The 26,373-nt window shown below is 41.9% G+C and overlaps 1 protein-coding gene across 2 annotated transcripts; it reads right to left on the reverse strand.

The window, feature by feature from the left end:
* Window positions 1–14,187: 14,187 nt before the first annotated feature.
* pcdh18a (protocadherin 18a) lies at window positions 14,188–21,978 on the reverse strand. Of its 2 annotated transcripts, none has more exons than XM_083921739.1 (4): window positions 19,135–21,978; window positions 18,401–18,456; window positions 17,602–17,774; window positions 14,188–15,642 (listed from the first exon to the last, which is right to left on the reverse strand). In XM_083921739.1, exons 1-4 carry the CDS (start codon window positions 21,622–21,624, stop codon window positions 14,831–14,833), a joined length of 3,531 nt encoding a protein of 1,176 aa, XP_083777865.1. In that variant the 5' UTR covers window positions 21,625–21,978; the 3' UTR covers window positions 14,188–14,830. The 2 variants fall into 2 exon arrangements, with proteins under 2 accessions (XP_083777865.1, XP_083777864.1); XM_083921738.1 differs by having other exon boundaries at window positions 18,401–18,489.
* Window positions 21,979–26,373: the final 4,395 nt, after the last annotated feature.

Genomic DNA, 26,373 nt, shown 5'->3' on the forward strand with positions numbered 1-26,373 from the left:
TAACTAGAGCTGACAGATCAGTGTGTCAAAATGTGTTTTTGAAATGCCGGGGTCCACCGATACGACGTGATTCTAATTTCATAAAACCTCACCCAAAAGATTCACAGCAGACACTTCATGCATGTACTGGATATAACCTGAAGGACAACAACTGGCACAATTAGAAGAGGAATTTGACTTGTGGTTGACTAAAATACAAGGTGATGCGACAAAGCCTTGTATGCTTTCAAATGCAAAACTGGAATCTATAAAACACATTTACTGTTACATTCAGTGACCACAAGCAACGCCAAATTAAGAAAGGGCTGAAATCTTCATTGCTTTATGAGCAGTCTCACCATTCATGTAAATGCAAATAGGACATGATAATTTTTCTACAGGTTTAAATAATGCAACAGTCGTAAACTAGCATATTTGAGATGTGCTGTAAACTGACAAAATCATCACAGGCACTCCGGCTGTTATCTTTGTGCAACTCAAAAATATGTCCAAAATAGCTTCACTTGTTTTGAGAAACACATGACACTATGTTCGAGCTGTGGTAGAACAGAATGGTCCTCAACTAGACAAGAGAGAAGTGTTGTACTGAGGCTGTTAGATTATTTGCTATTGGGAATATGCACACACACACACACCCACACACGCACACACACACACACACACACACACACATGAATTCTTGGTAAGACAAGCAGACCCAAGGTTTCTGTGATCTCTGGATAAATGGCCTCTGGTTGGTATCACATTACTGAATGTATGAACATGTGCGCACACACACACACACACACACACACACACACACACACACACACACACACACACACACACACACACACACACACACAATGGATCTCCATACAGCTACAAAGGTTGACGAATAATTCTAAAATACGAGGCATAAGCACAGATGCATGCACCCCCTGCCTTCGCAGACACACACACACACACACACACACCTCACACAAACACACACACACACACACACACACACACACATGCACGCACGCACCAAAGGGAGATGAATCACTGAATGGATGGGATCTGACGTAACCCATAGTAGAAGTAGGTCACCGGGGGGAGACAGGTCATCAGGGAAGTAACACTGCAGTTGCACTACCTTTCTCTCCTTCTGTATCCCCCTCTCAGTATCATTGTCTTTTTTCTTCTCCCCACTCATCCTCCCTATCACTGTATTTTTATGCTTCTCTTATAACACGTCAGTTTCAATTAGTTGTAGTAGTATGAGCAGGAATCCTAAATGGCAATAATGTTACTAAAGCTGTATTCAAAGTGTAAAGATGCAGTTGCAATTCTAAAAATGGACGATTTCATGCATCTGAAGTAGGTAATGGCCCTGTCTTCCATTCATCTTTCTAGCTGTGAAAACACATTTAGTCAGCTCATACAGAGAGTGGACCTTCCAGGTGAAGTTCCAGAAGTGAGAAAAAATCACTCATCATCATAACATTAACATTTGTAATAATGCAAATTAGGCTACTAAAAGCCAAGTCCCACAATGTAACAGGGAGTTTGACATTTTGAGAAATACAACAAATGTATACACTTATTCACTTAGTCATAATTAGTCCCATCCTGGATTCCCGCTTGGTTGAGCTGCCATCTCAAGATGATGACAAGAAATCATAGCGCCATGGGCCAAGAACTTGTAACAACATAATTAATAAAACCACAAATTGTTGTTTTTACATTTCCGATTCAATTTTCATACAACTTGTTTATTAAGACTTCAGAGGTGCTGGTAGGCCCCTTTTTGGACTTCAAACAGAGACAGGCAGTCCTGTATCTGTGCTCCCAGGGTCCTATGATCTCCAGCTCAATATGCTTTTCATATGATATATTAAAAACCTTTTTTAGAGTTTTACGTTCTCTGCATTAATTTTTCCCCGAGGACAAATGTTCAGTGTTTGTTTCTCTGGGTCACTTCTGTTGAAATCGTCCATCTAAAGCTTATAACCTACCAATGTTATACTCTCGTGTTTTTTGGCCTCAAATTTGTGGACAGACAGTTTTCTTGACTTTAGACATTGATATCTCCAGTGGATTTGAAAAGTCCTTCTCCCTTATTATTTTGTAATTTGAAGAGCACCAATCTCTTACAAGGAGATCTCTGAAAACATAGGGATGACCCCAGCAAGACTAGCTGTTTCCACATGCTAATAGTCTTTATGCTAGTCAGCTAGGCTAATCGCCCCTTTGGTCTCTATTCCTAATAAAGAGACATTAGAGTAATTTCCCAACGTATTCTCATTTACAGGTTCATGTGATATTGTACGAAAAGTTCCGCACAAAAATTCGTATTATATAAACAAAAGTTGACTGAGGGAAAGTGACGGACCAGATGTGAACCTTCTCAACAAGGCACCAAAAATAACATCATGTGACTGATTTTAGACTACAAACAGTGATGGTTAAGGTTAGGCATGAAAAGTACTTGGTTAGGTTTAGAAAAAAAGCCATGATTTGGTTTAGTACGTCCAGGACATGAACGGCACTGGGACATGAAAGGCAACGGCCAAAGAAACGATTCCCGCTAGCTCGGGTGAAAGTCCTGTGTTTTCCACCACCCCAACCTGCCTTCTTACATGGCAATTCACTGTCTTATACTACATCTCATGCATTTAATACATGGAATACACACAAAATATGAAATACACGTGCAAATGCAAATTAGCGTGCATTACTTTTTGTTGTTATATGTACAAAACTGCATGGGAACAAGCCTACAATTTTCACATCCAACGTTCCACAAGAAAGTCAACAAGACTATTTTTCCAAATGTGAAACTTTTTCTTTCATATGTCTCTTTTTAGCTGCATTTAACAGACACACAGCTCAAGATCCTCACAGGTTAAATGGCACTAACATGACAGACTGAGGCCAGTCGAGTCGTCATGGCTATGGCTTAAAGTTGACATTTGAAGAGAGGGAAGAAAGCAATAGTTAGTTTGACACATGGGGGTGATTCTCCCTGGGACATGTAGTTTTTTTTTTTAATCCTACCAAATTAATCAAAAAGGATTACAACTCTTATAGCAGGCACTGTAGAATATATTGATTTGTCTTGAAATATGGATAGTAAACCCCAGGAATGTGTCACTTTCTCAAATGAAAGAACCACTCAATGAAAGATTGCATTGACTTACAGGAGCTGTACAGCAGCTGTAGGGCCATCAGATTCACTGTGGTTCTTCATACCAAACATGACTCTTTGCTCTTTCCTTCCCTCTGTCTCTCTTTTATGCATTATTAAAATACAGGAACAACCTCAACCTGCATCAAATCCCATCCTCACCCTCATTATTCTGCCTTTCTAATACATTTTTTACTTTTGCATAATTCACATTTGGCCTGGCTTATAAAGTGCACATCCCACAGTAAAACAGTCTTCTCCAATTCTAACTAACATACACATACATGCACATACACGTATACAATGTGACTGTCTATGCGCATGCAGTAATTAAGCCATCTGGATATCAAACTAGCTAGCTTAGCCTCGGGGTGGAATGACAGCAGTGGTGTGATGTGTGTGTGTGCATGTGACATTCATGTGTATGTGCTTATGTCTATATGATGTGGCATATGGCCAGGCTACTGGCTGCAGCAGCGAGATTCTGTCTTTACCCTCTATCACTGCACTAATCCAATTGTCCAAAGAGAGAGAGAGAGAGAGAGAGAGAGAGAGAGACAGAGAGAGAGAGAGAGAGAGAGAGAGAGAGACGGAAAAATGTTTGTGTGTGTGTGTGTGTGTGTGTCTGTGGGGGGGGGGGTGTCTATGAGGGAGATCATTCTATAACTGGATGCTTTCTAATTCTAAATGGGAAGCTGGATGGATATCTATTGGAGGGTGAGAGTACCCCCCCCCCCCCCCCCCCCCGACCAACAGTAACACAGCCCCAAGCCTCGTACAGGCACATAAACAAGCTCTCATTCACACACATCCACATATTATAGCCGCGTTGATCAAAGCAAGTGCAGGCCCAATGGCCAAAAAAATTAACATCTCACAAGTCCTAGCAGCATGGGGACAAAAACCTGTAGACGTAAAAAACCAAGATGCAATTAGAATGAGAAAATGACTCAGCTTTAGCACTTTTTCTCTCTCTCAACAGCTCTTCAGCAGCCCTTGTTGATGCGTGGCAGTGTCTTGAGGTCTTGAGTGTTGTTGTGAAAGTATATCCCCTGTTGTTGGAATACAGGTCCCACAGTGCCATCTGCTGGAGAAATCCATTTCTAATGCCTTCTTAACGCAGTCACTCATCAGAATCAGAATCAAGCTTATTGGTTAGGTTTCTTATTCATATAAGGACTTTGACTCCAGTTTGCAATAGCTTTGAGTACTTACATACTATACATCATGCACTGCACAAGAGCAAGACACACAGACTGTATGGTTGTTTCGCTTCTTTTTGTCGATATTTTCAATTCAATCCAATTCAAAGGATTTTTATTGGCCTGGGAAACATTGTCAAAGCTAGTGTGAAGAAAACAAAAGAAACGTACAATATGTAAAGATCTACTAGAGTAAAGTATCAAGAGGGCTGTACAACCGTGTACTCAAATATACACTATGAAAATGAAAATAGTTTAAGTTTAATTAACAAAATGTTAACAGAAAATTTTGTGATATTTGTCATTTCTTTTTTCTCGTAGATACGTAAAGATAACTCAAGATAAAAAAAAAGTGTGGGCACTGCGGTAAAAAAATATATATAAATAGCTGAGAACAGTGTCAACATTGACTTTCTGGGGGTGGGGTGGGCATGAGGTGTATTTAAATATTTGTTGCGTATGTATAGTATGGGGTGGCATGGTGATGTGGTGGTTAGCATTGTTGCCTCACAGCAAGAGGGTTCCTGGTTCGAATCTCAGCTGGGGCCCTTGTGCAGAGTTTGCATGTTCTCCCCATGTCTGCATAGGTTTTCTCTGGGTTCTCCGGCTTCCTCCCACGGTCCAAAGACATGCAGGTGTTCATTGATGACTCTAAATTGCCCGTAGGTGTGAGTGTGAATGGTTGTCTTTCTCTGTTTGTCTCAATGTGCCCTGCGATAGACTGGCGTCCTGTCCAGGGTGTACCCCACCTCACGCCCGATGTCAGCTGGGTCCAGCCCCCCCATGACCCCAATAGGGACAAGCGGTTGAAGATGGATGGATGGATGGATGTATAGTATGTCTATATACGGAGGTCAGCACAATGCAAACGTTCAGGGCATGACTTTTTAACAGTTTTATGATGGTTTTATTCTGTTTGACATCCTTTTCTTGTGGCAGTGTTTTTTGTGTTACTAGTCAGGTTGTCAAACTATTTTTCAGTGTATATAATCCGGGAGAAGTATAGGTGTGTGTTTGATGTCTTGGTACAGTTGGCAGGTAGTTTTCTGTCTCTTTGTGGATTTGACCTCTCTCACACTCTCTTTGGTCATGTTGTGTCTCTTTGTAGTTGCTCTGTGTCTCTCTGTAGTTGTTTTGTGTCTCTTTGTTGTTGTTTTGGTCTTTGTGTAGTCACTTGTGTTTCTTTGTAGTCATTTAATGTTTCTTTGTGGTCATTTTGCATCTCTTCATGGTTGGCATTTTTCAGGTGAAGGCCTGGGGGCCCCTGGGTCTGTGCCCAGTAGGTCAGCAATGCAAGTGCACAACAATTTATGTTGCAACTTTGCAGAGTTTTGTAGTGGCTGAGTAAATTAAAAACAATCTGTGTATATTGTGAAAATGGTTGAATGTGTTAAAGCAATATATTCTAATCCTCAACAATAAGTTTATATAAAGTTTTCATTGACATTTATAGGGTATATTCAGTTGTGGCAGTAGAACGGTGTAATGTACTATAAATACCACGCAGGGTGAATACACAGTGTTCACATGATAATAGAGCGAAAATGTGGAGTGAAAATTGGTGTAAGCTGAGTATGCCTTTTTACATTCATCAAACATAGGTGTGACTAATAACAATGCTAATTACATTGCATGACTTGCTGTAACAGAGCCATCGTTGATTTGATTAGTAACACTGTGCTTTTCCTGTCATGACAAGTGTCTGCTTCACTTGGGACCAATAAAGAAACAGAATGCTTTTACTTTAACACACTGTATTTTACAGGCTGATTTATAGGCTAATTGCTCCACAGCTTTAAGATTAAAATGTTATTAATCCTGACAGTGTGGAGAGGGCTTTGGAACTGTACTCATGTTGACAGACACAATTACCTGAAAATATTATTCAACACATAACACATAATGGTTCTTAAAGAGGAACTATGTCCATTTTCCAAATTATTCTTCTTATTATGGTCTGACACAGTCCAAAGATATAAGTAAACACCAATAACTCTCTCCCAAAGCCAAAAACTATTGCTAAAACTCAAATTTGTGATGTAATTGTATGTATAAAGTATGGAACTGCTCCATCGACAATGAATTTAGAAAGATGTCATAGATGACACTGAAAACTATTGTTCTTAATATAATCTCATGTTAACAAATATTTATTCATTTAACTTTCCTAGGCCATGGAAATAACATATTGGAATTTGTAATTTAGGTGGTGTTCCCTTTTAAATGTTTCCAAGGAAATTTGCCACTAAAGTGTTATTTCTGACTGTAGAAAAGGCTTTGAAACAACAATCATTTTTGCAGACACAATTTCCAGAAAATGTACTTCAACAAATATCTCTTCTCATTTGCTTGAACACATTTTTTTCACTCAGAAGTGACGTTTTTAAAACAGTTCACACACAGACCTAAATTAAACGTTTCTGGCCAAAATGACACTCACCAAAAAACACATGCAACACCATCAAGCAACCAGGTAGGAAACAACACAACTTGTAAAATCAATATATCCTTTAAACAATAATCACACAATGGACAACAAAATACAATATACAGCTTTCACTATGAACTGTTTCAGCCTTAATTTGAACCCTATGTTTGTGTTTGTTGTTACTTTACATAGTCATAGTTTGTTCCAAAAAAGGCAAGCAAGCAGATCACCATCATCAGCATGGGCTTAATTCTTTTCTCCAAAGATGATTTTATGAGAGATAACAAACCATGTAGCACTCTGAACACACCCTGTTAAAATACTGTAAAAAAAGAAAGAAACCTTTCTTCATTAATTTTATTCTTGTGTGCTTTCTGTGCCCATGAACTGCTGTTTCCATGTAAGACCTGCAGTTAGCATCTAGGCTAGATAAATTCATTCATTATGGTACAGGTTTTGTACTTTATTTAGTCTTCAATAAAGCACCAATGAAGAATGTTACCCAAATTAAAAAAAGACTACTCGCAAACCATTCTTTTTGTCTGGACCACTACAGTCATATATTATGTTTCAGTCTTCTTTCCATCCTTTTCAAACTAAGAAATGCTGAATACTGGAAGTTAAAATTAAACCAACAAGCAAATAAATTGTATGGGTAGAAATTTCTACAAAACTAAAATTGAAGTTCTCAGAAGTCCACATTTTTTTCCTGACTTATTGCCGCCTGAAGAATTGTGCAAAGGAGTGTCAAACTGGTGCATCAGTGATTCATGTGTAATCATGAAGTTAATTAATATCATCTGTGAATATATAGTTTCTAACACAGTTGTTCCAATAGAGTGTAAGTAAGTAAAAAGTGTAAGCGAAGACTTCTGCTTTGCTGAGAAAGTGTTGATGAAGATCAAGTGGAGCTCTGTTTCATTAAGCGTGATTTAGCAGCTGATAAAGACTATAATCTGGGGAACTTGTCACAAGATTATAAAAAGAATCAGACTTTTTTTTACTTGTATTCTCTTAAGGCCTTTACAGATTATTTAAATGAAACCATCTGAGGAGGGAAACAACCCACTCAGGCTGCGAGGATGTTTGTGAGGTAATACATGCCAAAATAGGGTGTAGGCCTCTAACTTAATAGAATATAGAATCAAATATAAAAAATACAGAAAATCAAAAATGTTAGTTTGTAGTCTGGTCAGAATTTGCAGAGGAGGGGGTCGGCATGGGGCGGTGACGATGACTCACGATCTTATATTTATAAAGTGGACAAAATTTCCACAGGAAAACAAAGAAAAACAAGTGATGCCCAAATAAGAGAACATGCCAGTAAAAACAATCATTTAAAGACACCTATCTTGCCAATATATATTTTGTTGTGGGTGTGAAAGTTTTTTGAAAGCAAAAGTTTGGGAACCACGGCATATCTAAACCATTGTGGTCATCATTTTCAACCTGATGCTTAAAATTGATGTCGCTGTGCTTATTCCTTCTCCATTCCTCAGTTGAAAAGTTGTTATTGCGGTCAAATTTACAGCTCGCCTGACAATCAAAAGTCTTTTTTTTCTTTTTTCTTTTTTTTTTTCAAGCTGCATAAAAATCTTCCTTCAAAAGAACTGGCAGGCTGGTGGAAAAGAAAGCCTCTGCAACACATGACTGCAATTAAGAAATAAGAATACAAAGACACCCGATTACTACAGAACCAGCTGACTAAAATAATTCCTTATATGACATTCCTTAGGGGACATATCATGCTAATTTTCGGGCTCATCCTAGTATTTTAGGTTTCTACTAGACTGAACATGTGAAAAAAAGACATTGTTTTTCTCATGTCTGAATATACCTGTATTCCTCCTCTGTCTGAAAGTCTCTGTTTTAGTGCCTGTCCATCAATCAGTTAATCAATCAATAAATCAGTTCAAGTGAAATGCAATCCCATCAGCTCCTTCAACTTGTGCATGGTTCATAGTAAAGGAAAATGTGAAAAAGCACAACTGTAAAATAGACGGATAAAAAGAGGCAAAAATATGGCACACCTTTGCATAAGTGGGTGGAATAACTCAGATGGGGCAGCAGGAGCCTGCATGTGACAGAGGAAGGAGAAGCAATCTGAATGGCTTGCTGAATTCCATGTATTCTGATCTAGGCAGCCCACGAAAATCTGACTGGGTAATCTTATTTCACCATTTGTGGTTTGGTAGGCACTCCAGATACCTAAATATATGTGCACAAGCACTGGAAAGGCGCATTTTTAATCATATGTCCCCTTTAAGCAATAAGGTTTGAGACATGTAAGCTATTCCATCATGGCAGTTTTATCACAGTGACTTGTTGTGGTGTAGACACCATCAGAGCTCTGTTTATATTGCAAGCTTACCAATATCCTGTTTCGCTGACACAAGTGGGCAGAGGGTCAGCATGGTGTGTTTGACTTAAGATGAGAGCTCATGTCAGCAGACCCAATAACCGTTTATAACACAAACCTTCACCTTCTTAATTTCCTGTCATAATAACCATCGCCACAGTTTCAAAGCAAAGGAGATGAGGATAGAGTTTGGTAAGATGTCCAGGGTTTGTCTATAACACGCTAAAGCAGCGAGCAAGGCAATAAAAAGTTGTGACTTAATATTTGTGTCACAGTGGTGTTAATACAAAAACAATTAGCAGAACGACGATGAAGGATAAATCAGACAGTGGCTATCTGAGATGAAGGTGCATTACAAATATCTATGTGGACACAGGGCTTGTGATATGAGCTAAGAGTGCTTCTGGGATTTCGGGATTTGGACAACGTCTATGAATGTTTGTGTGTGTGAAGGAGAATATTTATGGGTGTGTGTGTCTCAAACAGGCAGATGGACGGACAGGAAGATCCGGGAGATGAGAGCAAGATATGGAGCTATGCAGGGAAAAGAGAGAAGATGAAAGTGAGCAGGTTTTAGAATGAAATGCGTATAAGGCTAGTAAGACTAATAAACAATTTAATGGGGGAATTTGCTAATACAATTATAAGCTGCAGCTCATATTTCAACATCATATCAGTGCCACTATTGTATTTGTGTAAAATTAATATGCTGAGTGGTAATAAATGAGCACTTCCGGATGTTTCACAGCATTTTCTTTTTTCTATTACACACATCATTACCCTATGAGAAGGAAATGTGTTGCTTCTCAAGATCATCCATCATGCGTTACCAATCTGTACATCCCACAAATGCTGCTTTGTGAAATCCTAACTGTCACATGTTACCCAGGTACATATTGTTAAAGCTTAACTTGGTTAAATAAATAGTTCAACATGTCCGTAAATATGCTTATTTGCTTTCTTATCAAGTCTTAGTTGAAAATATGGATACCACTACCATGAGGCTATAGTCAGGTAGCTTAGCATAGTATATTGACTGGAAACAGGGGCAAGACATTGGCTCTTTCCAAAGTAACAAAATCCTCAGAGTCTTGTCTTAACAGGCCTAAGCAAGTCAGAAATATTTCCACACACTACCATAAAATCACAATGTGTCATTTTCACACTCCAATTTTTATGTGCATATGAAAAAAAGAGAGACCTTATTGGCAGGGCTAGCTGGCCCGGCTGCCTTCATTTTTCCTGGCGTAGTGAATCTTTTTAGCCCTTTTTGTATATATGAAGCGATTTTTTTTTTTACTATTTGACTTAAACCTGAATTGAATCAGATGCGTATTTTAGTGATATAAACACAAATAAATAATTATCAGCATTTTAAATATAAATAAATATATTTCCTGCTTAACTTAAAACTGTATAAATTAATATAAAACAACACAAAGCAGAACATAGTACACAATTAATGCAACAAGAAAAGTGCAAAAAAAGTCTGAGTAAAACGTGTAAACAAAAAACACTTGTGCCTCAAAGGCCGTGACTGTAGCCTACAGTTGTAGTCAGTCTATTTGTTTTTTCCGTCTGTACTTCTTCTGAGCTCTTGCTGCAGCCACGAGCTGTTTGTCTTTCAGTGACACAGAGTAAAACTCTGAGCAAGACATTTCATAATTTAGAATGACAATGTGCTCTCATTTAATTCATTATTATTAATTATTGTTATTCATCTATGTAATAGTTGGATGTATTGTTTATCTACTTAATGTACTCATCTAGCAATTGTACTTGCTTATTACACAGAAAATAATATTGTTATATATTTCTCCATACAATTCAGACATTCATTGTACTTTCGCATATTAACCTAAACCAGAGTGTTAAAATCATTATTTACATACCATATCTGCCTCTGGCACTGCCCTGTGGACAATAAATTGGTCTGGGGTTCCCCTAGTTTTGGTGTCCCTTATGTTTCTTGTGTGTCCACTGCCCACCTCTGGAAGCCTGCTGCTTTAGGTCAGTCAGTCCACCATGGGCTATGGGAAAAGACAGCGCAGTGCGCTTCATAGATGGTATTGTGCACTTTTTCCACACATCTAACCATTCCTCTCTGTATTTTTCCATTCTTTTCTGATTTTTTCTCGGAGGAGTAGTTGCATTGCTGCTAGAAGATGTACCACCCGAGACCTGTAAAGTACTGTCGGCATCACTGCCGTCCATGCTGCTTTGTTGTCTTCCGGTATCTTCTTCCCAGAAACAATACCTCGACCAATGAGGTGAGCGAGATTCTGGATCGTCATACTTGTGAGTGAGTGTGCTGTCAGCTCATTGGTCACAGAGCAGGAGAGGCTAAGAATACATTTCCTGTAAATTTTCTTATGAGGCACCATTTCTTCATTCATTCTATTGATTTTTTGATTTTACATACTATTTTTGATTCTCACGGTAATACAGGACAAAGTGCGTCCCTTTTCAGCTCAATGCGGGACGCATACTTTTGTTTCTGAATACAGGACGATTCTGTTTTTCAAGGGACGGTTGGCAACCCTACTCGTGGGCTGATTTTGTTAGCTTCAGACAGAGCCTGGCTAGCTGTTTCTCCCTGTCTCCAGTCTTTGTGCTAAACTCAGCTAACTCTGGCTGTAGCTTCATATTTATCCTGTCAGCTGGCTTAGAATAGCTAGGCCCGTAAAGTATTCCCCCACAGCCCCGCTGTTTAAAAGGGCCCCTTCACCGTTAACATAAGGTCTATGTGCGACACAAAAACGCATTTTAAAGCATTGTGACAACCCTCATTCGCTCATCTCACAGAACAGATACATATCCATTTTATTAAACATACTGACCCACACCTGCGTTTTCTCACGCTGTATTATGTATTTTGAATATTAACCATATGTACATTGTCAGATCAGCTCAGTCTGTGTGTGTCTGTACAAGCTTCCTTTCACTAGTTACGCTGGGCAGGGAAATAATGTTAAAGAATGAATCAGTTAAGCACTAATGATTAGGGAAGCGCTTCTGCGGGCTCATGTTTGCGTTACAGTACTGAGCATAGTGTAGCATATAGACGGGAAACAAGGAGAAACCTAGCATTTAATTAGAGCGTTTATAAGCTGGTCAGCTGGCAGATTTAGTTACCTTTTGAAGCTTTTCCCTCTGTTTGCAGTCTTTATGCTACATTTTTGCTAAGCTAGTTAGCTGTAGTTTCATATTTAGTACCATACACATATGAGAGGGGTGTCAATTTTGTTATCTAAATTTAACATTTGCCAAAATGCCCAACTATTCCTTTAAAGCAGTTGCATTTTCTCATCACCAATAGTATGTAGATATCCATCAGCAGAGTATGAGGTCACTACTGCTCTGCTACAATTAGATATTAAACTAGCTTGACTTACAGTAGGCTAAGCTAATTTAGCATGCTCTAGTTTACTTCACTCACCCACAGCCAGTGCTTGTTGTTTATTGGGGCTTGGTCTCTTTAATGATGAAGACAAACGAGCTCATTATTAAGTGTTTGCATGTGCTTGTGAGATTGTGTGTGTTTGCGTCTCTGCCGCTCTACTGTAGGCTATGTTCCCATGTGTGACCAAAAGTGTATGGTCTTGTTTTGCTGGTGTGTAGATGTAAATGTGTGTGCGTGTGTGTGTGTGTGTGTGTGTGTGTGTGTGTGTGTGCGTGCATGCATGCCTGTGTGTATGTGTGTGTGTGTGTGTGTGTGTGTGTGTGTGTGTGTGTATGTAGGCTATGCTAATTCTAACCTTTACCTTGTTAAATCTCTGTCTCATGAGGTTAATTGCTTCATTTAGCCTTAGTTGTGGAATTTTCCCACTTTAAAAATGCAACTCTTTTTTTCTCCCGACTGTGTGTGGTAACTGTGTGTTCTTGCTCATGAGTGTACTGTATTATCGCCACATTAAGCCCTCATGATCATCAGCATAGTAAGTGAGGGTAGGGGAGGGGCTCACTACCCACTTTCTATTTAATTGTATTACCAGCCCATATGGCTGCGGTGTACAATATCGTGCTTTTGATTTCTCATCATGTGCAGCTATTAACAGATGCTGTTCATTTGCTAAGCATATTTACCATAAGCGTGATGCTGTCATGGATGAGAGAGACATTGAGGCAGAGAATCCCTACTCTGAAACTAAATTAATGCCTAAATGCATTTTAATCTAAAGAGATCATCTAGGAATACATTTACAGCTAATGGCGTGTTTATTAGCATAGAAATGCATGTGAATAGTGGTATAATGAGGCTTGGGGAGGGTTTGCCTAGAAATCAAATAGCAGATTGTGCTTACAGAGGGTGCTGCAGTTCTGATGCTGGGCATTAGGAGGTGCTAAGACACAGGGGGGGGGCAAATTGACACACTTAGTGGGGAAAACACATGAGGAATTAAGATGGCAGTGTTTCCCTTCCTTATGCGACCCCTTTTCCATTATTGAGTAGAACTGCAAGCCCTTACTAAGTAACATAATTCATGTAATATTCAATGTATACCAGTGACACAGATCAAGTACAGATCAACCCATAAACTGTCGAATCAACCCAGATAGTGAATAAATTTAACTGGAGGAAGTTTGTGTAAAACAAGTGATTTGGATTCATTTTTAGCCGATTATTTCCTGTTAATATTGCAGCAGGTATTCTTTCTTCTGTTATTTTTTAGGAAATTTTAATACAATTCTCTGAATGTTTTTTAATTTCATTTTTTCACAATCATTTATACTTAATAGGCTTTTTAAAAAATATATATTTTTTGGTTGTTTTAACTGTGTACTTATGTACACAGTTATGTGCACTCCCACTTGCAGTCCGGTCCCTGAGGTTGAGAACCAGTGGAATAAGGGAAGTCTCAAGCAATGATAACTCTCAGACCTTGTTATGAATCCCTCCCTTTATTTATCATCCAATGGTCACAATGTTACCATACAAAACCAACTTCCAACATGGAACTGCATTGGAATGTGATTATTTTTAATACGCACAAACACATTCAAAACTGAAATTAAATACAATTGTTTTATAAAATAAAAAGGGCAGAGGAAAAGAGACAATAAGTAATATTAAGACATGCAGTGACAAATATAAAAAATAGACATTTGTTTTCTTTTTCTGTACAAACATACATGGACACATATAAATATATAGAAGTAAAAAAGAGTGTATTTTTAAAATACAAAGGTCAAATTGTACAGTTACATTCCATAATAACAAAACAGGAGACATAGCACGATATTCAAGTGAATTTTCCTTTTTCCACAGACACTGTACAATATTGTACACTGTAAAAGCAGAAATAAGATCACATAACTGTTAGTTCCTCCCTGTGGAGTCTGTTCACGCTGCTGTAAACATTACAAATTAGGAAAGGATACAGTTTTAGTTGGTTGATTTACGTTTGAAATCATTCATTTAAGTAACTTTCAGAGAGACTGTAATAACAATTGTTCTTCGCTTTGATGCCTTTAAGTCACCCTAATCACAACTTCAGTGCTATACTTTTCTCAGAGTCTCTCAGCACTGAGCAGTAAACAGGATATTTGGTAAAAATAACAAGACAAGAATTACAGTGAACAAGAAAACAGTCATTATCAAGTTTATATATGTTGGCACAAAGTACAAGCATTTGCCAGAATGTGGTGAAATGTGAAACCATGCTATGCCTTCTCTCTTTTTATTCTGTCTAGTTCTGTCTGACGTCCTGCAGCAGTTTGTTGATCTCGTGGACAAGCTCACTAGCGTCCATGCCAGCCTCGTGGCGGCTCTCGCTGCGCTTGCCACCCTGATGGAAGACACCATCAAAGTCATCTTCCTCATAATTCTCTGGGATTTCCTCCATGGCTGGCAGCCATTTGAGGTGTGGCGGCTGTCCATTGGTGGAGGTGGAAGTAGAGGTGGAGGATGAGGAAGGAGAGGGAGAGACGTGGTTGGTTCCTACGGATCCACTTCCAGGATTTAGGTAGTGGGTATTGGCTGCCCATGCAGCCACACCTGGCGGGTAAGCGGGACCTTTCCCACCTGGCAACAACCCTCTCCTGTTGTCCTGAGGAACAGCGTTGTTACTATGGTTGACCGCAATGTTTCCACTGCGCCCGCTTCCCCTTTCAGTGGTTGATGAGGACGATGGTGGGCTTGTTTCAGAGCACTCTGTGTACGAGTCCATGTTAGTCGGTAGGAGCCGCTGGAACACAGAGTTCATCTCTGTGAGGAGGGAGCCAGCCCCTCCTCCGGTCGCACAAGCATCGCTTCCTTCAACTCCCCCGGCCCCTGCCTCTTCGTTCTCAGACTCCTTGCCAAAAGTGGAGAAGCTTTTGCGCCGCTCTGAATCAACGGAGGACTGGTCATCATCGAGCTGCTGAGGCTGCGGGGTGGACTCCTCCCCGGGGATGTACATGTTGTTGCGATAGTCAGAGGAAGCCGGTGAAGAGAGGGGGGGCATCCAGCACTGGTCAGAGTGTCCCAAGACGCGACATTCATCCGTGCACAGTCTCATAGCTAAATCAACAAAATGGACATAGAAAGAGTTAGGAGCAGGTAGAACATTTCTTAAAAGTTTTTTTTTCTTCACATACACTGTACATGCAAAAGAATAATAAAAAGAGGGGGAAAACGAAGAATCACTGCAAATCAAAGCAACTCAGATAAATTGAGGTTCAAATCTCCAAAATATTGGTTTCTGTGGTACAAAAAATGTCAATACACTTGAGTAATACAAGTCATAAAGCCTGAGACTGCGGTAAGGTATTGTTCTCTTTGGAGAGAAACAGTTCAGAAGGAGGTCAGGGTGTTCTTTTTTATCATGAAAACAGGGATGCTGTTGAGATTGACAACCCACATCTAATGCCAATGCGTCCATGTAAAAAAATCCAAACCTGTTCAATATTTCATATTAGTCTTTCATTCAAATCAAATTACAGCTCAGTTCGGTGGCTCTTAGGTTTCTGTTTTTCTCTTAATATTCCTGCTTTGAGGACCAGATTGGTGATAATTACAGCTTACAGCACACATATCCAGTTTGTGCCATGTATGAATACAATCACAGGAACTAGAAAAATATATGAATAATTGCAAGATCCTATCCAAATGGCATTACAGGCAAATGTTAATGTAATATTTTGCTGCTCTTCCAAGTATGCCTGCATCTCCTGACTATACACGGCTGAGGCAGGGATTTGCTTGTTTAGTTCTTTTATCATATCTAGCATGAATAGCCACATTTGCCCATCTAAATAGAAAAATCTAAACAAATTAAATCTATTGAAGAGAAACAGGGATAATCCTCCCTCTCGGCCCATTATCTCCTTGCCCCCCTCCTTTTTTATATTAGCATAAGCGATAGAAAAAGGGAAGGGGACGTAGGAGGGGTGCAACACCTCCAAGTCTTTCTCAAAGGGAGAAAAAAGATTCACAGAAAGACTGCCCCTGACAACCACTACCCCTCCCTTTATCCATCTCAATAAAGATAGAGAATACATTAACAAGTACAGAGGAGAGGGAGATTCTGAGGAGCTCTGAGGCATGCAGGAAAGTGAGTGAGCGAGCGAGAGAGAGAGAGAGACAGAGAGAGAGAGAGAGAGAGAGAGAGAGAGAGAGAGAGAGAGAGAGAGAGAGAGAGAGAGAATAACATCATTCTAAAAGCAATTACTATGAATTCTCCTCAGTTCAGACATGAAAGCACACCACTGTCACTCACCGGGGGAGGGGGGTGAAAAAAATAGAAAGGAAAGAAAAAGAAGGCAGGAGGGGAAAAAAAAGACAGCACACTGAGACGCATACCGATGACTGACAGGCGACTCATCTCCGCTCCAGGGAGGATTTTACAGACACGACTCTAACTTAGGGGCAGATAACGCGCACACACCCACACGCACAGTAACACAAACAGCCAGGAACACTGTAACCTCTCTCAGTGTGATAACGAGCGTGGAAATGAGGGCTGTGTGGAAGAATGGGGCTGAGTACAATAGGGATTGTGTCGGCAACAGGGCGAACGGAGTGGCTGTATAGGCAGGTGTATAGACAAATAATGGGCTTAGGCCTGATGTTGTCCGTTGTGCTGAAATGTGTCAGACAGGAAGTATATTAGAGGACTGGGTGGTGTGGTCATGGGGAAGAGGGTGCAGGTTAATTCACTGCTAGGTCATTAAAGCTTGACATTTAAATCTTCTTATTTCTCACAGCTCAAGAATAAGAATGTTATGATCGAACAAGATAAAATCCATCGGAAAGTATGATTTCACAACCTTTGCAAGATATGATTAAGCCGAGGTGTGATTGTGCTCTGACGTTGAGGTGATAGTTGAGTGCGAGATCCTGCTGTACAGGATTGTTAGGTATGCAACTCAGCTGAGATGAGACAATTTGGCAAGTTGTGCAAAGGCTTTAAAACTAAAGAGAAAAAGAAAAAGTAGGAGCAAATGTCAGGATGGGTTGTTTACACCAACGAAAGCTCACCTGGGTGGAGTCGATGGTGCATTTCAAGGTGTATCAGGTCAGAAAAGGCTTCCCCCAGCAGCAGCCTGTCCACGGGGGATTCCCGACCCATGTCACAGTCACTGTCTCCTGCCTCGCTGTCCCCACGGCCACTGTCCTTCAGGCTGAACTTGTCCATGTCTTGTAATGCATACCTGAGTGGGACAAAAAGATTACAAACACATATAGGTATCAATCTGTATCTGAAAAACAATGTTTAAAGTTCACATTCTCCAAATAAAAAGCTGAATGCATTGTGTTTTTCAGAATCAGTCTGTCCTCAGAGGAGATTAATGATAAATAAACCCATCATATAAAACTTAAGGCTGCGTCTGGAATCTGTCAAATCTGTAGATGTCCATAAATCCTACATGCAGGTAGAGCCTATCAATAAATCTATCCCAACAGCCAAAAGGGGCATCAATAAATCAATCATCCAGAGATCATACGGGGATATTATGATGAAAGTAATGATATATGTACACTTTACAACGTAAGCCTGATTTTTAAGGAGAGAAGTACCAAGAAAAGTTGTGTGACATCCAGACAAATGAGTTGCATACTTTTGAACTGAATGACATCGGTATGATAACAACTGGGATATGAAAAAATACATTTACACGCCGTCACACCATGATCTACATGCAACTGAGCAACTGACAGGCAGAACTACACAACAGGTTGTTGGAACATGTAATACACAATGAAAAACAAGTGGTTTAAAAAGTAAACAAAATATAATCTTTTAAGGACAGGGGACTGAGGGATAGGGGGAAATTACCTGTAGCTGCGGGCGTATTTGTTGCCACGGAAACTGGGTCTGGGCTGGTACTGGCCCTGATGGAGCATGGACAGAAGCTGTGAGACTTGCTACATCCAAAAATAACAAAACAAACAAAATAAAAACAAACAAAAAGAAAAACAGAAAAGGGGGGGGGGGGTGAATAACAGATGGGGAATTGAGGAGGAAAAAGAGAGAGAGAGAGAGAGAGACAACACAGAAGACAAAATAATGGATGAGTAAACACAAAATGGATGATGGAGAGACTGCTGAAAATGGATGAGACAAAATGGATGTTGTTAAAACAAAATAAAAAGGGTGGGGGGTGTTCTAGATGAAAATGGAGACATATGACTGAGGGGTGAATCGTGGTTATGATGGAGGTGTAAACGAAGCAAAGACAAAGACACATAATCATCAACAGTTTTAATGAGAATCAGTCCGAACTACAGGGCAGTGTTGATTAAGTCATTGTCACACATGGAGATGAGTTAATTTGCTAAAACTGAGACAGCTGTGTGAGGATGAGAAGGCTGCTGTGTGTGTAGAAAGAGAGAGAGAGAGAGAGAGAGAGAGAGAGAGAGAGAGAGAGAGAGAGAGAGAGAGAGAGAGAGAAAAGGAGAGAGAGAGAAATTTTGGAAAGGGCCTGAGGGACCACATTTGAAATCTTTAGGAACAATTTACTTCTGTGTGTGTGTGTGTGTGTGAGTGTGTGTGTGTGTGTGTATGCTCACCTCCACTGGTGGAGTTGCGTGTGCCAGTTCCAGGGCAAAGCTCTCTGGAATGTGATTGGATGAGATGGTCACTAAGCTGTTTAGTGATTGCCGGCTGTGATGATTCTGCCTGCTCCCCATCTGGGCTCGGTCCATGGGGGGCGTGGCCGAAGGTGAGCGGTGGTGAGCTCTGATTGGCAGGGTGCCATTCACCGTGGGAACCAGGGTGATATCACCTTTGTGGATTTGGCGCGACGGCTTCTTGGGATGGTGCTGGTGGGTGGATTCTGCCACTCTGCAGTTGTAAGAGTGCCTTGTGTCCTTCTTCTCCCGGTTACAGCGAGCGGCAAACACCACCATGATGATCAAGAGCACGGTGCAGATGGCCCCCAGGGAGATGATGATAATGAGGGATGCATCTAGGGAAGATTCCCCCTGGTCCATCACCTGGACGTGGTTCTCCATGTTCTCATAGAGGGTGATTTTCAGTGCCGCCTTAGCACTGAGGCTCTCCCTTCCCTGATCTCTGACCGCAACCGTCAACTCAGCGTGCTCATGGGGGAAGTTCTCAAAGCTGGCATTGGCGTGGATTTCACACGTTCTTGGGTCGATAATGAAGAAGCCCTCATCATTGCCGCTGACGATGGAGCAAATGAGCTCAGCGTTGACCCCTGTGTCACGATCGGTCGCCCTGATGGCAGTGACTAGATGTCCAGCTTCTGTGAACTTTGATGCAGGCACATCTGCAGTGAAGTTCCACAGCTGTGGGACCACGATAACTGGAGGGTTGTCGTTTTCATCCAAAATGTTCAGGATAACTGTTGCGTTGCTGAGCAGTTGTGGTTTCCCTGCATCTTTGGCTTGTACAACAAAGGAGATGCGACTAACATCCTCACGATCAAGTGTACGCAGTGCATAGATGGCTCCATTAGAGGGGTCAATGGTGACGTAGGTGGAGATGGAGCTCCCATGAACAGCATTCTCTAAGATGGAGTAGCTCACCTGTCCATTGGCATCCAGATCAGGGTCAGTGGCCATGATAGAGGTCAGATACGCTCCAGGAGCATTGTTCTCTGATTTAAAGATCTCATATTGCCCCTTCTCAAAACGTGGCGGGTTGTCATTTTCATCAGTCACATGCACAGTGAAATGTTTGACAGTAGAGAGACTGGGGGCCCCTCTGTCCTCTGCCACCACCGTCAGACTGAACTCTGACCTCTTCTCTCTGTCCAGGGACACGTTGGTCAAAATCATGTAGTTATTCTCATAGGACTTCTGCAGTTTGAAATATCCTTGACCATGAAGTTTACACTCTACCTCTCCATTCAACCCAGAGTCCAAATCCTCCACCCTCACCAGAGCTACAAACGTGTCCAAAGGAGAAGCCTCAGATATATAAGCTGCATCCCCATTCCCCTGAGAGGACATGAGATTGATGCTGATGTCTGGTTTATTGTCGTTCACATCCACCACTTTGACCTGGATCTTGCAGTGAGCGGGCATTGAGTTTGGACCCATGTCCTGCGCTTGGACGTCAATGTCATAAGAGTTAACAGCCTCATAGTCCACACGCCTGATAAGGGTCAGGCGACCACTGTCGGGGTTAATCTTGAATGTCTCCATGATCTTGGGGGACACATGACTGCTGAATGAGTAGACTATTTTGGCGTTTGTGCCGTCATCTGCATCAGTGGCGTTTAAGTCAATGAGCAGAGTGCCAACAGGTGCATTTTCTGGGAGATTAATGACATATGAGGACTTGTCAAAAATGGGGCTGTTATCATTTGAGTCGGAAACACTGATTTTGAGGAGGGTCGAACCCGTTCTCGGGGGAACGCCCCTATCAGAGGCTGTGTATTGAAGTTCGTAACCGGAGCGCACCTCCCGGTCCAGCTCCCTGAGCACCACCAGCTCGGCATATTTAGCCCCGTCAGTCCTGGACTGGATGTCAATCTTGAAGAAGTTGTTGGGCTCTAAGGCATACGTGTACAGTGAGTTCTCCCCGACATCGGGGTCTGTGGCGCTGTCCAGGGGAATGCGCGCTCCCACGGCCGCACTTTCGGAGATCTCAATAGGGATGACGGAGCGGGCGAACTGGGGCGCGTTGTCGTTAATGTCCAGCACTTCCACCTCGACGTGAAATAGCTGCAAGTGCTCCGTGGGGAGTGTCAGCACGTCGAATTGAATAGAACAGTTGAGATTCTTTTCGCAGAGTTTCTCGCGGTCAATTTTGGTCCTGATGCTGATTTCTCCGTCCTGGTCGCGCACCGTGAGGAAAGACGAGCTCCCTCTCTGCATGGCTTTGAAGCGGAGGGTCACTGAGCTTGGAAGTTTAGCCAGAACATCCGCGACATCATCCTTTAAACGGGCAATGACCGTGCCAACCTTCTGCTCCTCATGAATCTGATATTTAAATGTCTTACCGGTGACGTGTTGTGTTGTCAGTGCCAAAACAGCCACAACTTTCCACATTCTTGTCAGAAATAGTCCTTTCATTTTTCCTGGTTGCATTTTCGTAGGAGACAAAAATGATCCGAAAAACAGCTCTATAATGCAGTAGAGCAATCCCAGTTTTAACTTCCTAAATGCTGTGCTCCCTCGGCCAGCAGCGGCATGTCTCTCTCCGCGGAGCGAGGGGGAGAAACAATCGAATGTTAAACGTGAGCTCGCTCATGTATTTCTAATGTCCATAAAACATCCAAATGTGTGTCTATCTGTTCTCCCTTGTATCACAGATCTGTTGCGCGCATCCGTTGTGCGGGGGAACCAGCCGAATGCCACTAACATCCGTGCGTCTCTCTCTCTCTCTCTCTCTCTCTCTCTCTCTCTCGCTCTCTCTCGCTCTCTTCCCTGCGTCTGGTCCGTGTGCTCTCCTTCGCCCCCTCTCTCCGTTTGAGGTGCCTCTGCACACAGACTTGCCCAAAATAACCCGCCTCAAACCAACTGGTTGTACATCAGCCACGGCCCCCTTTTTCACATCCCGGGAAAGACTAACGCTTCTTGACTCAAAAGCTGGCTGGTGGCCACAGCGCCGTCGTATAGGGGGGAAAGGTGATGACAATTCTAAGGGCCCACAGCCAGCCAGGGCCCACACAATGCTCCAGTAGCCTCTATGACAAAATGATTATGCACTGAACTAATATATATTCATACGAATGAATCCGAATTAAAACAAAGCCACAAGTTGTACAATACTCTATATATATGTTTATTCTATTCAATAACCCCCCTGGCCCCTTCTTAGAAAATGGTTTGGTCCACACCGCGGCTCTTTCTTCCCGGGGTTCTTCCTCATCGGAATTAAGTGCTAGCCGGTAGAGAAGCTAACTGCAGCAGAGTCAGTATGCCCCCCAAAAAACACAAGTCTGGACACCAGAAAAGAGTTGAGAAAGAGGTCAGGTGTAGGAACAGCAGAGCAGGGGCCCAAGACATCAAAACCTTTTTTTTTAAGAATGGTGAGAGTAAACTACCGAGGGCGGCTTAAACAATTAGCCTGCTTGTTCATTCATTTAATGTCTGTAATATTACCTTTGACGGGGCGCAGGCTGGAGCCTACGCTAGCTGTCATCGGGCCCCGCTCTGGACAGGTCGCCAGTTCATTAAAAAAAAATCGCCAGGTCATTGTAGAGCGACGGTTCCTAGAGTAGCTATAACTGAACGTTACTAATTTAGGGGCTACCACCGTGACTGTGTGTTTCGCACATAACACTGTCGACAGGGCTCCAGTAAGCGCCCATTCAGAGGCTGCATTCAATTGTATTATGACCCATTCAATTTCTACTCAGTAATTATGAGCATCTGACGAAGGTCAGTTACGTTTTCATGATGTGTTCAATGTGGTCTTGTAAAATGTGTCATTAGTTGGACATTTGAATAGTCTAAATACAAAAAAAGTTAATTGTTCAAAGATTTGTCGTTGTTGTTCTGTTTTTTTTGACAACAACAAAGTAAAAAAAAGACTATTCAGAATTTTGGACAGTTTACACTGACTTTTGAATGGTTTAAAAATATTTTATCCATATCAGGACTTGAACCAGTCACCTTCTGGTTCCCAAACCAAGTCCCAACTGACTGAGCTACTGACGCCCACCATTGTTGTATACAATATATATAATTTAACAATAAACCCTTATCCTCTGCTGCTCCAGAATCAGCAGTGCCTGCTTCATCTGAGTTTGACCCTACAGCAGAACACTGAAAAACAATACAATTGAAGGTGGCAAGGAATAGGGTAGAGGGGCCCACACCGATATTCTTTCAGGGGGCCCAGAATTCCTAGCAACTGCCCTGGGTGGCCACTCAAACTCAAGAGGAGAGGAGAAGGAGGCGCAAGAGGGGAGGGGAAGAGAAAGTGGGGGATTGTAAAAAAAAAAATTTAAAAACCCGCCCTGTGGGTTTCACTCTTGCCACTTTTCAGAGTAACGACCATGCCCCTACAATAGACAGGGGAGAAAATAAACTAGAGAAGAAAACATGCATTCAGAAAGCTAACCCTGTCGTTTTTTATTGCTATAAAACCACAGGAAGGTTTGTTCTCCCCAGACAGCATGGAGACAATCCTCATTAGACAAGACAATGATAGAGTCACCCATCACTTCTAAACACTTGATAAGCGCACTTTTGATGTGTAACATGTAACTAAGTCCAGTCATAACCACCTGTCAGCATATGACTGACGCACTGGATGGATGCCTTGGCATTAATGTGCACGCATGCCATGAGCGTATATACTGTATGTGTCTACTCTTCATAGTGGCAGCTGGCCCTTTCTTTTATGCACAGGCACTTTGTTGTAGATATTTTGGAGCAATATATATTTTCACATGCGTCTGTGGCTGTCTATGGGTGAGAGTATAAGCCGGGTAAGCTGTGTGGCGAATCGCGTTGAAAGGGAGCCGGACTCTAATGAATGCCTTTAAAGAGATGGTCACGCCGAGGAACAGCTCTGTCCCCGTGCACAGATCTGTTCAACATCTCTTCAAAACTCCCTGCAGGATGGATTTTTTTTTATAACGAGCACAGCATCCAAAATAACACACCAGCTCGGGCAGGCATTTTCTTAGTTCCCCAGAAAAAAAAAGAAACTCATTCATGTAAATGCACGCACACGCGGGGGCAGAGAGAGCGAAACAGATAAATGAAACAAGCAGGAGAGAGAGAGGGAGCGATGTAACGTTTAACGAATGTGCACAACTGGGACCGTGCATTCTGGAGACCATCTGGCGCTGTTTGTTTGGCACCGGGACCCGGCGTTTACAGTCGACCAAACACGACTCCAGCGAAGCGCCGAACCCCACACAACTGTGAGGAAATGAGTTATCATGGGGGATTGTAGAGTACCAAGCAGCATTCCCTGATCCATTCACACATTTTGCGCGCGCGCGTGAGGTTGTGACGGTGCTTGTGTGTGCGTCAAAGACAACCAGAGGGGCAGAAAATGCTCTCAGCTAATAGGGACTTAAGTTATTGCAATAACAGTTTCATATATTTTCAAATCAAATATTATAGTAGAAGTTGAAGATGAGAAAGGCGACCATCTGGAGCAGAACTCCAAGAACACAAGCTCATGTCTGCCCCGCTCACTCACTGATGCCCTTTGTCAGGCAACGTTTTTAGAATAATTTTCGAAGACCATAATTACTTTAAGAAATAGATAGATACATAATCTGCAAAACAAATGAATAATTTACCACCAGCTGCTCTCGGCTGTCTGCATAATATAAACACCATCTCAGGATTTGATGATGTTATCCATTTAAACCAGGTTATTCAACGTGGGCTGATCTTTAAACGCATCTGCACAATTCTAAAGCTTTTTGCGCATTTGTCTCAAAACAATAGCTTATTAAATATTCCAAACGTGCAAGGACACCAACCAGAAGCTCCCCTTTTTAAAAAACGCCGAGTCTTAAATTGGCGGAAAACCTTTATTCCTACTCTATTCATGGCCTGAGCCATGTCTGCAAAATGTTTGCATTCACTCCTCTTTTGCACATCTTTCACCATAGTGCGCTTGGTATTTAAACAGGCTTGATACGGGCGCCCAACATTTCCATAGCTACAAATACTCACAATGCAGTAATGCAATTACTCCATGCGTCCCAGAGAAGCTAATCACATTTGGAGAACAAAGTCAGCTCCGGAGTTCATGGAAGAAGGGAGCAAAATAAAGAGACGGAGTTGGAGGGGTGGGGGGTGTGGGGTCTTAAACACTGCGCAGAATGAACCAATTAATGTGTACAGGGGGTATAATCTAAGTGAAAAACAGATGGAGACTTAATACATTTAGGCACGGTATGTAACCAGAGGAGCCGAACAAACAAATGGCCTTTGAGTGCTAAAGAACGCTCAATAACTGAGCAAAAATATGCATCCTCTGTAGCAGGTGCAAAAACATCTTGGATTTAGTAAGTTTTTTGTTTAACTTCTCCTGCTTCCAGCTCCCTAAAGGTAATTCGAATGACCCTGAAGCCCAGACCAGTGTCTACACAAATGCCTGCGATCAGCTCAAACCAACCAACCAACACACAAACACACAAACAGCCCTTGCGCCTGAGTGCAGCTCTCCTCTGCTCATTATTGCCTCCGCGTGTCCCGGCCTTGTAGCCATAAAGTGATAGTGGTGAATTAAACGTCTGTCGTGAAAAAATCATGGTAATCTTCACACAATCTCTCTCCCCCTCTTTCCCTCCCCCAAGTCAACAGGAGCAGCAGGTGGAGCGGCCATAGAAATGCGCCTCTGGACCCCGGTTCAGACTGGAGTCAAGAGGAATGTGTGTGTGCACGCGGGCATGTGTGGTGCTGGTGGTTTGGTTGTAAAGGCACGCGAGCATCTGTCGCCTCGTCTGCCCGTTCATTGTCATTTATTCAATTAGCAGCGATTTGGTGGATTCCAGTCCAGAGGGGAGGAGTTGGACCACAGAGAGAGACTGGGAGTTTGCTTTCACTGCTGCTGCTGGAGGGAGAAGCTTATACCTCCCCCTACACACACACACAATCGCAATACTACCCCATCAGAGAAATGATTGTTATTCATCTGAGTCTCTTCTTCACTCTTCGCCTCTTCTTAGCTTTCATTAGGGGTCCATAGAGCTTTATTACTTTATGACTCGTTGGTCACCATTGTGTGGGTGTATCTGTGCAGCAGACAAGAAAGGGTGCACTGCCTTGTTCCTGCTCACAGAGCATGTGGTGATCACACTCTGGAGGCAGCATATTGCAAGCGATGTCAACAGTTGGGCAACAAATTTATAACCCAGG

The sequence above is a fragment of the Echiichthys vipera genome, assembly GCF_963691815.1.
Source record: "Echiichthys vipera genome assembly, chromosome: 2".
NCBI lineage: Eukaryota > Metazoa > Chordata > Actinopteri > Perciformes > Trachinidae > Echiichthys > Echiichthys vipera.